The 12,078-nt window shown below is 35.3% G+C and overlaps 1 protein-coding gene across 2 annotated transcripts; it reads right to left on the bottom strand.

Moving 5' to 3' along the window:
* Nucleotides 1-4,812: 4,812 nt before the first annotated feature.
* On the bottom strand, nucleotides 4,813-8,277 carry LOC123870046 (glutenin, high molecular weight subunit DY10-like). 2 transcript variants are annotated; one of them, XM_045913209.1, is made up of 5 exons: nucleotides 8,120-8,277; nucleotides 7,125-7,486; nucleotides 7,057-7,094; nucleotides 6,537-6,676; nucleotides 4,813-4,924 (listed from the first exon to the last, which is right to left on the bottom strand). In XM_045913209.1, the coding sequence occupies exons 1-5, from the start codon at nucleotides 8,148-8,150 to the stop codon at nucleotides 4,866-4,868; spliced, it is 630 nt and encodes a 209-aa protein (XP_045769165.1). In that variant the 5' UTR covers nucleotides 8,151-8,277; the 3' UTR covers nucleotides 4,813-4,865. The 2 variants fall into 2 exon arrangements, with proteins under 2 accessions (XP_045769165.1, XP_045769164.1); XM_045913208.1 differs by having other exon boundaries at nucleotides 7,057-7,486.
* Nucleotides 8,278-12,078: the final 3,801 nt, after the last annotated feature.

Here is a 12,078-nt window from a genome sequence, read left to right as displayed (position 1 = left end):
GAGAAATAGCAAATATCCTTCAGCTCATTGAGGGGAAAATAGCCGGCAGAAGACCACCTGGCCGAAGAAGAACATCGTGGCTCAAGAATTTACGCTAATGGTACGGGAAGAGTACCCAATTTTTTTTTCGCACAGCACAGCACAGCAGCGTCCAAGATGCAGATAGCCTTAATGGTTGCCAACCTCCGGTAGGAGACGGCACTTCAAGAAGAAGAACAGCTCCATTCCGTCTGTATCCATGATCTCCGAGATTCAGAGCTTATTATATCGGTGATGAACTTTAAGTGCGGAAACCAGCCCAGAGAGAAGAATCGGTGATGGACACGGATCTCGCTTACCAACCAAAATATCTGATCACAAATTAAAAGAGTTTTGCTGTTACTTCACTTTCCATAATGTACAGCTATTCACCTAAATCCTGATTCACAGATGGATTCCTCAACGCTCAACTCAAACCCTTGAATATAGAAACCTGTACATAGAAATTCCCTTTAAATATTGTAGACAAGAAATAAGACCGCATTTCTTGAAATTCCATTCTAATATGCACTTTTAACTGTTTCTTAGAGTTACTAACCTTATCATCAAAAATTTATTTTTAAACCTTATCAGATTTATTACCTTCGGTCAGAAGGCGAAGTTTTCGTAAGTATAATGTCCCACTGAAGTATCCATATCGCTACTTGGTCGCAATAGCAATTAAATACGTACACATTCTTGTTTATGAAACATCGACAGGCGTATGAGAACAACTTAGCTTACTGTTGATATTTTTATCAATATTGAGAAATAAATGGTACCAATTACAAGCAAGGATTAGCGTATGTATGGTTGCAATTACACTTCATGATGTTCCCTTAACCTTTGGGCCAAGTCAAACCGTCTCAACGGCGAACAGCCATCTTCGCAGAAGATTATAAGTGCACAAGATTATTCGCAAACACAGGTGCACTTTCTTTTCCCTCAATCTTAGTCCGATGGGACGGCAATCCGACATGACCGGAGAGAGACCACCAACTGCTTTACGTGCTCTCAATTTCTCAACACTGGGCTGCTACTGATTTTTTTTTAAGTTCAATAACTTAATTGGATTTCCAATTGCAATTAAAATAACAATATCAAAAAAATGCAGTGAATCACAAGTTTTGAGATTTCGGGGCGCTACGGATACTTTCGTAGACTCGTAGGCTTCGTAGTCGCCTTCCGTAGACTTACACCTTCTTCCTTGTTTATCCTTCAAATAGCATCAAATGAATATTCGAGCAAACGTTTAGTATTGTACAACCCTTATTTAAATACTATAATATGCACTGCTATACTATAATCTGTATCATTTGACCTGTGTATAAGCCATGTATAAGATAAACGTATTTTTTTATTTCTAAGGACCTAACGCCTTTTGTACACCAATGCATTCGCAAGTGGTAACAATGTTATTGACTTCCATAGCGTTTTTTTTTTTAATTTATAGACTAGCGCTTGGCTGTAATTATATCTGGTGGCAAGTGATGATGCAGCCTATAGGTATACTGACTTCATCATCATCATTTCAAGCCATCGCCAGCTCGCTACAGCGCACGAGTTTTCTCTCAGAATAAGAAGGGTTTAGTCCATTATCTACCACGCTGGCCAAGAGCGAATTAGCATAATTAGTATACTCTTGAGAACAATAAGGAATTTATCAGGAACTTACTTTGTTTCCTTCACCATTAAAGCAAGTGATATTTGATCGCTTAAAACATACATAACCATGGGCGGATCTTTTTAAGGGTGCTTTGGCTGAGGCCCAGAGCCCCTTCGAATGGGCTTCATGCATCAGCTCGGTGAGTCGTGTACTCATAATTATCGAAAAGTTTTTTGACAAAATAGCAATTAGTTGGTTAATTAGGCCGGCTCTCAAGTATTAGCCCAAGGCCCCACAAACTAACGGTCCATCCGTCCCTGTACATAACTCAACCATTGCCAATGCGGCGGTGGTAAGGGCGTATATTTGGCGTAAAGAGCAATATTTTGCAACGAGGATGAAAATACGAACCGTAAATTACAAAACATAAGGTACTTTATGCGTAAGATGTTTAACCTATTACGTAAAATTCGAATATGGTATTGAAAAGCCCGTTCCAAATCAGACAAGTCTGAAGTAAGTCAGTCAACTTTGGAAACTGGAATATTGTAGGTCAGTGTCAATGCAATATAGTTTATACAAGTGTAAATTAAAAATTTATAACACCCCCGACAAGTGAAGGTTACAGTAACTAGAAAAGAGCTGATAACTTTCAAACGGCTGAACCGATTTTTTTGAATTATGGCTAAGAACACTCTCGATCAAACCATCTTTCAAACAAAAAAAACTAAATTAAAATCGGTTCATTCGTTTAGGCGCTACGATGCCACAGACAGATACACAGATACACAGAGACACAGATACACAGATACACACGTCAAACTTATAACACCCCTCTTTTTGGGTCGGGGGTTAAAAATGAGAAACTGACTGACTGACATTTCAATGTAGAACGCGAACGCTGGGTCTACAAAGGAACTTGAGATACAATTTTTTTTTATATTTTGAAATGGTGATGATAAAAACAATTATCGGTTGAGTTTCATGTGGGCTTTTACTCAGACCCGGGGCGCGTTGGTAACCCACGTAGCTTTAATTTTAAGTTTACATAATTAATTATGCTTTGAGTTTGAGATTTTGAATGCTCTCGAAGAAAGAATTTTTTAAGGATTTCAACTAAGAAAGGGTTTTTAAAAATCCACAGAGATTCTTCATGAATTCTAAACTCACGCGAAAGAAGTGGTAGGAAAAATCGAGTTCGCTTCCAAAACTCTGTTTAGTGAATTATATTTTAGGGTTCCGTATTCGAAGGGTACTAACGGGACCCTATTATTGAGCCTCCGCTGTGTCCGTCCGTCTTACTGTTAGCGAGATGTGTGTCGTGAATCGATGTAGGCTGAGAGTTGAAATTTTTACAGAACTTGTCTTTCTATACAATATAACAACAAATAATAAAAACTTTAAAATAGCAGCCATGAAAATAAAAGGTGTTTTCTTGTACTATGGTACAGAACCTTTGTGTGCGAGTTCAAGTCGCACATGTACGATTTTTATTTCCCAGACAGTACTCAGTTGCTAAATGATAGGAATCCAAGGTAATAGGCTAGTCTCATTCGTCATCAATTTATTTGTTACGGTCAAGGCATATTGTTGGAGTAGATAGGGACAAAACGAAAATAACGCATATTTTTTAGATTTCCCAACAAAGTAAACTGCACCTATTTAACAATCTTTTTGAATATAACGAAAAAGATTAGCAATCGTAAATGTTTTAAAAAATTCCATCTAAAATTATCAGATTTTATCAAAACTAAAAGGAAATAATGAATTATCCAAGCCATTAGCAGGTCGATGAAACGAAACATTCGTTGTCAGACAACTTTGAAAAGGAAAAATAAAAAGAACTTTGAAAAGAATAAGATTAGGTAAAGACCAATGTACTCATGACACTGTACATACAAAGCTATTCCTAGCACTTTTTAATGTAAAACTGGTTTCAAAGTCCTAAGGAAACTCGTTTTACGAGACAACACAGTTACCTATATGTTATTACCAATTATAATATGAAGTTATTTTAATAAAACTCGTTTTCTTGCAGAAAACGATGATTACGATGTAGCTAGTACCTCGTATTTATCTTATTAACTAAGTATGATGAGTTCATGTGTTTGAGTTGAAACTTTGTACAGTTGTTGTCGGCACTTGCATGAATGTTTCAGACTTTGTACCATAATCATACTACATTGATGTTCCTACCTATATCAACGCCGGTATAGTACCTATGGCGTTATGTTGGCTCCCCTGTCTGTTGGGTGGTCATTGGCACCATATTGGCAAGAGAAGACGCAGATTTTGTTTTTTTCATTTGATTTTCATTTCATTCATTGAGGAAAATCAAATGAAAGTAAACAAAATCTGCGTCTTCTTATGCAAATATGGTGCCAATGACTTGGACAGACAGGGGAGCCAACATAACGCCATAGGTACTGTTCGATGAAACGCACTATACGTGACTCGTGAGTCGTATTGCATTGCGTGTAAGCTAACGTCGGGCATAAACTAGTTTACTTATTTTAAACCAGAAAATAAAATAATGATTATTAATCTTAAGCCAACTTAGAATGAACAAAAGAACCATTTGTAGATATTGGAGCTCTAGTCCCGAAAACACAATTTTGTTATATTTTTATTTTAGATTAAACTTTATTGTATAGAATTTATCATTAATCGTTATAATAATACTTATTTGATTTGATATTAAAAAATATTTAAATTCCAAAAAAATATTTAATTAATACTACTTTTTATGAGGTAAGTTGTTGTGTAAAAAATAATTAAACTTATTATCATAAGTTTAATTTATGTTACATAATACACGAATTTTTACTTATAACAACGTGAATTAAGGTTGATAAGAAGGAACTCCCGGTTTGATCCTGAATTGAAGATAATTATGTCAAATATTAGGCTATGGTGACGTAAAATCAAAGAAAAATAGGGCTACTTTAAGGCTACCTGCGTCAAAACCATAGACTTACGATTTTTTCGCTCCTAAGTCCATGGTCAAAACTAAGATTTGACGCTTGCCAGTGACATCGAAGCCTCGACGTTTTGTTAAAAGTTCCCTAACTGTCTTCAACTGTGCTTATAATGTGCGACTTTCACTCAGCTGTTTTGATGGCCTAAAACTTTTACGGTGATTTTGCTCATAATATTAGATTTATAAATCAAAAAACTTAGAACAGAGGTCAATTGTACATTTTTAATCAGTCTAATTACAAAACCTTAAATATAAATTAATCTAATTAACCGGAGCTGCCGTCGCGGTGGGGCAACGCGATGCTCTTAGAAGATTCACATCTGAAAATTAAAGGAGAGTGATTAGTGAAAACTATAAAAGTAGGTACATGATGTAATCTATAAAATATAATATGTAATCCTACGAAAAATCGTGTGTACAGAAGTTGTATTGATTGGCTGTTTGTTGCTCAATAAAGTTAAACGGATTTTTATAAAATTTTGGACACAGATAAACCATGCCTTGGATTTATCATGGGAAACATTCATTAATCATTCACAAACGCAACATTAATATTGCGAGCTGTTTCTGCCGCGTTAGTTCCGCATCGGAACTCGTATTCAAAAATCACACGAATTTTCGAAGTATCCATCTTTATTGTCTAAGCTGAATAAAAAAAACAACTAAAAGTTGATAATCGAATGTTGCACATTTTTTAAAAGAAAGACTACATAGGTACCGTATGAAAAAAGTTTCACTCAAAAATCTCAAACCATGAAGGTTCTATGTCAATTCGAAGTACCTATTACAATAAAACGGCAATTTCATACTTTAACCCCTATTATATTACCTGTATTATTACACGGACGAAGAAAACTATAAACTTCGTAAATAAATATTGTAATAGCGTATTATTACCCATGCCATATAATATTAGAAATGCGACAGTGTGTCTGTTTGTATGTCTGTTAGCTTTTCACGGCCCATCAGTTTAACCGATTTTGATGAAAGGTACAGAGTTAGCTTACATCCCGGGGACGGACATAGACTACTTTCATCCCGGAAAATCAAATCGTTTCCACGGGATTCTTAAAGGCCCATCTGTTTAACCGACCTATATGAAATTTGGCACAGAGGTAGCTTGTGTCCTAGAGATTGAGATGGGCAAATTTTTATGCCGAGAAATTAAAGAGATCTCACTAGATTAAAAAAATCTAAACCCACGCGAACGAAGGTGAGGGCATCATCTAGTTAATAATAATTAAAAAGGCAATCGACTGAATGACTATAACAAATTGATATGCAAAGCAATCGTACGTATTAGAATTCAATTAAATAAATTAGAATTTAATCCACTACCGGCTATAACAAGTCATTTTTGAAACAATATTAGCATACTATTTTCCTTATACACAAAATGACTGAAATTAATGCATGGGTGTTTAGTAGTTTTTCTGTTGAAAACTACAAATATAACAGCTAAATATATTTTTACATTTGTATATTACATAAATAAAATACAGACTAAGTAAAACCCTGATTAATTAGGATAAGACTTCTAAAACAAGAATACATATATTCAGCTTAAATTTTTCTTTATACAATTGTGTCTTTCACTGCCATCATACGTGATGGTACAGTTTAAAATGAAGTGAGCTAACCAGAATGGGATGACTTGAACCTGAAGCGGCAATCTCGGAATCAAAAGTTCGGCAAGTTCGAATAGAAACGACATACGTTTTGGGGCCCCAAGGACAGCAGTACTAGCAGGCCCTCCTACTAGGAAGATAGTCGACAAGTTACATATCAAACGAGTCGCAGGAAGCAACAAGACCATGGCGTGTGGAAGTCCCTTCAAGAGATCTAGGTATGCACAGTACTAGACATGACGTATCGGTCGACTAGACTAGGGAGAGAGCATAGATATGTGGAGAGAGACATTTTAATACTCACTGACTCCACAGGCTTGAGCACAAGTCAGACGTCCAGGGTTGTCGTACGTAACGCCGTTGGAACCACAGACAGGGTTATATTCGGACGTGACTGGGCAGCCTGTCATGCACGCCTGGGCTGTTGCCGACTGGGTGGTAGCCCTGAAATCACAATTTATTAGAATTTATTATAATATTAATCTATAAAATAATACTAATTTCTTATACCTTATGAAGGAACCTAAAGGCGGACTATAACAAAATAGACTTCTAATCCAGATATTCTAGTTATACCAGATATGAATCTCTTTCGAAATCATAATTACACTCAGCAGTACGCAGCACTTTAGAAAAGACGCTTAGCGTCGTCGCTTCGATTCTCCCGCAATATAACTTGAGCCTAGGTGTTGGAGTTGTTCATTATTTAGAACATTATTTACTGTAGGTACCTATCTAAGAAGCAAAAACTGTTAATGTTAATTAAATTCTTGTTTTTAAGTGGTGGTGAAGTCTAACGAAAACAAAGTAAAATAAAAACTTACGCATTAGGGGTTGGTGTAGAATTTTGTTGACCTTGTCCCTGTCCTTGACCCGATTGTTGTCCCTGTCCCTGGTTTGGGAACTGACCCTGCTCCTGGTTTGGGAACTGATTTTGCCCCTGGTTTGGAAACTGACCCTGTCCCTGGTTTGGGAACTGATTTTGCCCCTGGTTTGGGAACTGATTTTGCCCCTGGTTTGGAAACTGATCCTGCCCCTGGTTTGGGAACTGATTTTGCCCCTGGTTTGGGAACTGCCATTGATTTGGGAACTGTTCCTGTCCTTGCCATTGCCAGTTGGGTCTGTTAGGCCTATTGGGCCTGTTCCATCCGTATCTATCTTCTAAATCTTCATCCCCCGAATTTGATTCACTATCACTTTCTGCTTGACGTTTATTTCTGTAGCTGAAGCCAAGAGCTTCATTGCTTAGGATAGCTGTGAATTAAAAGAAAAACGTACAAAATTATGAAGGTAGTTTTAAAAAGATATTAATTGTTAGATTTAAATGAAATCCCCTTATAATCGTGTTTTTTTTTACGATTTTGGTGTATGTTTACTTAAGAGCACAAAAATCTATGTACAATTTGTTGGGCCAATTATGTATGTTGAAGCCAAATATAAAAAAATAATATGTAGCAATTATGATAAAATTTGACTCCGCACGTCAGATCATAATAACCACAATATGAGGTAAGTATACGGAAAAACAGATAAGTATTTACGTATTATTTAAACTTAAACATCATTTATAAACTTTAATTAGGTATTTGACCTTGTCTTTTGTCATTGACCTATTCAACTTATTAACATAATGTACTCGTATAAGAAAAATATGTAATCTAATTTCAGACATATTTAATTTAAATAAATAAAAAAGTATATTCAGCTCAATGAATTTAAATAAATGAACCTATAACACTGCAAAAAAGAAGAATGTAAATTATTGCCGCTAAAAATCCTTTCAGTTTTTAAGTACCTGCCAATGTAAAAAAATCTGAGTTCCAAAAGGTACACGTGTGTGAAACCATGCATTAATAATTGTAAAAGACTCCATAATTGGCCACTTACCTAGTACTAAAAACAGGCACCACTTATTCATGTTTAGGTATAACTATTTTATTTTACACTGATATATTTTAAATATTAACGTCTATTAGGAAGCGGTTCACCTCGGAGTCGTACGACACGATACTGCAAAGAATCCCGCCGCTATTGTGTTTATAAGTAAGTCTTCAGGCTTTTCTGGCGTATTCGGTTAATAGTGTAGTGTGATTTTTTATCGATTAAATGGATAGCCAGGGAGTTAGTGTTAGTGTCAATTTCGGTATAATTGATGAGCTTGTCCTTGAGCTTGAAAAGGTAATAAAGTTTTATTACCTTTAATTATCTTTAGTTTTGAGTAGAGATACGTAAAAATTTTTTGCAAGAATACTGAAATACCATAAAGTCCAAAACACTTAATTAACACAGTGAATTAAGAAATCTGGCAATGAGCTTTATATGTATGGAGGAGGCGGAACATTAGTGGAAAAAATCAGATAATTTAGATGATAATCTGAATAGATACATATGAAAACCATGTGCCAGACGGCAAATCCTTAAATTCTGATAGGTACGCCAAAAAAATCAAAAACAACAACTAAACATTACTTACCTAATCATTGACGAAGTCTGGCAAAGGGATTGTTAATAAGGAAGTTTTGTCAAACAGCTTTAGTGAAAAGGCGCCTGATGATTTAGGTGTTGATCTGAGTATATATAGGCAAAACAACATTAGCCAGATAGGTATCAAACCTTTGATATTTGTTATTCTAATACAAACTCGGTGTTAAAAATTTAACAACGAGATTTACTTATAAGTATACAAAAGTTTTGTCAAGGAGTTTACTATACTAGAAATGGCAAAGTGAACTAATTTCAATTTCTGCCATCAGCTCCGTATCTAAAATAATTTATAGGCAAAAGTCTTCGTTTTATTATATTTATTCGCGTCTAAAACTCGTTTGAAACAGCATCAGCAGCTTGTTGTCTTACCAGGTTGTTCAGTTAAACAAGTTTACCTTAAATGGACTTGTTTTTTTTTTAATGATATTTCAATACACACTACAGAATAGCTAAAATGAATTAAAAATGTTGTCTATCAAAACTATGTAAAAAGTGCAAGGCATAATATTATACTCCGGTTTAAACCGGAGTATAATAATAATTGTGATAGGTATACCAGACTAAAAAAATATACATAAAAATAATTTAAAAACTAAATTAAAAAAACCAGCCAAGTGCGAGTCAGACTCGCGCACTGAGGGTTCCGTACTCGGGTATTTTTTCCAACACTTTGCACGACAACTCAAAAACTATTATACATCAAAATAAATAAAAATCTGTTTTAGAATGTACAGGTATAAAGCCCTTGCATATATGATACCCCACTTGGTATAGTTATCTTACTTTGAAAACTGAAACACATTTTAATATTTTTTTAAATGATGTAACCACAAATTCGCGGTTTTCAGATTTATTCCTGTACTTGTGCTATAAGATCTACCTACCTGCCAAATTTCATGATTCTAGGTCAACGGGAAGTACCCTATAGGTTTTCTTGACAGACACGACGGACGGACGGACGGACGGACAGACAGACAGACAACAAAGTGATCCTATAAGGGTTCCGTTTTTCCTTTTGAGGTACGGAACCCTTATAGGATCATAATAGATTTTTGTACATTGAAATGTACAAAAATCCATTTTGTTATACGCCAACATTACATTAATGTTACATTTCTATGTAAATTTGGGGATAAGGAATATTTTACTTTTACTTTACTTTAAAATGTGCATTTTGGATACAATGACACGCTGTAATAGAATCCGGGTGTTTTTAGATTTACCTACTTTATTTACTTTTTTTAGGTTTTTTATAATTCAGCTTTTATTAGGTGTATTCGAAAGTTTATAAATACTATCGATTTTTAAAAGTATCGACAAATTACCTCTCTAATTATGAAGTTTAATAGGTTCAACGTAAATTCCCAAAGACATTTTTCCTCAAAGGGGAGGGAAAGGCCGGGGAGCAAACTTAAGACTATAATATATTAACTAGATAAATAGTCATAAGTATGATGCTGATTTAATGACTTTATGACTAATTAATTTTTAACGTAGATTATCTATAGGTACTTATATAATATTATGTAGAGGACTGATTTGCTTGTTTGTAATCGACAAACTCTCAAACTACTGAACCGATTTTAATTGTTTTTTCTCCATTAGGAAGCTACTTTATCGAGAAGTAACATAGGCTGTATTATATACAGGTCTTGGCTACTTTTGGCTACATGGGCAATTTTAGCCCGGCCCAATATTTCAGCATTCTCCAACAGTGACGCCACCATGCTTTATTATATGAAAGCTCTTGAGGTGTACCAAGCCACCTAATTTCATTATTCTACAACATATTATAGCAACTAAGTTCAAGTCCGGCGCGAAAATTATATTTTAGTACCTAATTTTTTGTTATTCGCGGAAAAACGTATAGCGTTCTCTCGTCGCGTAAAAATCTGACTGACTAACTAACTGAATTATCAACGCACAGCTCAAACTGCTGGATTAATCGGGCTGAAATTTGCCATGCAGATATGACGTAGACATCCGCTAAGAATGGATTTTTAAAAATTCAATACGTAAAGGGATAAAACCTGGGGTTTAAATTGGTGTACATGAGAACGATGTCGCGGGCATAAGCTACTACCATATAAACGATAGAGACAAAAATCTCAGTGGGCCTTAACCATTTGAGACACCAACCAATCACTTAGGGAATAAATCCTACATCCAAACTTACAAACTATTTAACTCTTCATATTAATATGTATATTAATGTAGATTGTGATTATTGCTGCAGTCGCTAGTCGCAATAATTGGATTGGCTACTTAAGGTATTCTTGCTGTAACTGTTCATTTTAGCCCATAGAAGAGACTGTCAGTCATCTGCCAGCCAATCAATTCGGATTGCAATTAAATTGTACACACTGTTAAATGTCAAACTACGGTGCTAGAACCCCAATGGTAGGCTGTGCCTTATTGCCTAAAGCTGCGATATGACGTTACTGCTCAAAAAGTTCAACTGATCTTTACGTCACCATCGCGGTCAATGAATCGTTCACCAAATAGATACGTAATATAGGTAAGTAGTAAGAAAAACTACCTATTTACCCAACATTCACGGACTTAACCGTGTTTACATTTAATATTTGCGAACTGCTAATCGAATGGAAAACCCTAGTGCCAATGACTAGCTATTTATGTTACTAATAATGTTTAATTTATTTATTGCTATCATAATAATTATTCTAAGTAGTGATAGGTAGGTTTTAAGTATCTATCTACTAAAAACAAAGTTTATTGCATACACGTAGGTATGTCATTGAGCCGATGGACGTGGGGGTCCCTAAAGGGAACTAAACTAAACTACGTACAAAACGTAAAAACGTATGGAAATCACAAATCATACGCAGAAGGTTCACATGACAAACCTTTTTAACCCGCGACCCAAAAAGAAGGGTGTTATAAGTTTGACGTGTGTATCTGTGTATCTGTCTGTGGCATCGTAGCTCCTAAGCTAATGAACCGATTTTAATTTAGTTTTTTTGTTTGAAAGATGTCTTGATCGAGAGTGTTCTTAGCTATAATCCAAGAAAATCGGTTCAGCAGTTTGGAAGTTATCAGCTCTTTTCTAGTTACTGTAACCTTCACTTGTCGGGGGTGTTATAAATTTTTAATTTACACTTGTTTAATATAATCACTAATCACGTGAGTCCCGCCGTAAGATATATTTATATTACTATAATCTACAATTATTCAAAAACTGGCCAAGTGCGAGTCACACTGGCGCATCGAGGGTTCCGTACTCGGGCATTCTTACCGACATTTTGCACGATAAATGTGGGAATTAATTAATTGATGTAACCATAAATTCACGGTTATTGGATTTATTCCTTTACTTGTGCTATAAGACCTATCTACGTGCT

The sequence above is a fragment of the Maniola jurtina genome, chromosome 12 (genome assembly GCF_905333055.1).
Source record: "Maniola jurtina chromosome 12, ilManJurt1.1, whole genome shotgun sequence".
NCBI lineage: Eukaryota > Metazoa > Arthropoda > Insecta > Lepidoptera > Nymphalidae > Maniola > Maniola jurtina.
Note: the sequence above shows the minus strand (reverse complement) of the source record. Positions and strands in the feature narration are given on the sequence as shown.

Coding starts and splice junctions, on each gene's coding strand:
- LOC123870046 (XM_045913208.1), bottom strand. CDS start 8,150: ATGAATAAGTGGTGCCTGTTTTTAGTACTAG. Junction 7,487..8,119: donor GTGCCTGTTTTTAGTACTAG/GTAAGTGGCCAA, acceptor TTTAATTCACAG/CTATCCTAAGCAATGAAGCT. Junction 6,677..7,056: donor TCTACACCAACCCCTAATGC/GTAAGTTTTTAT, acceptor TTGTGATTTCAG/GGCTACCACCCAGTCGGCAA.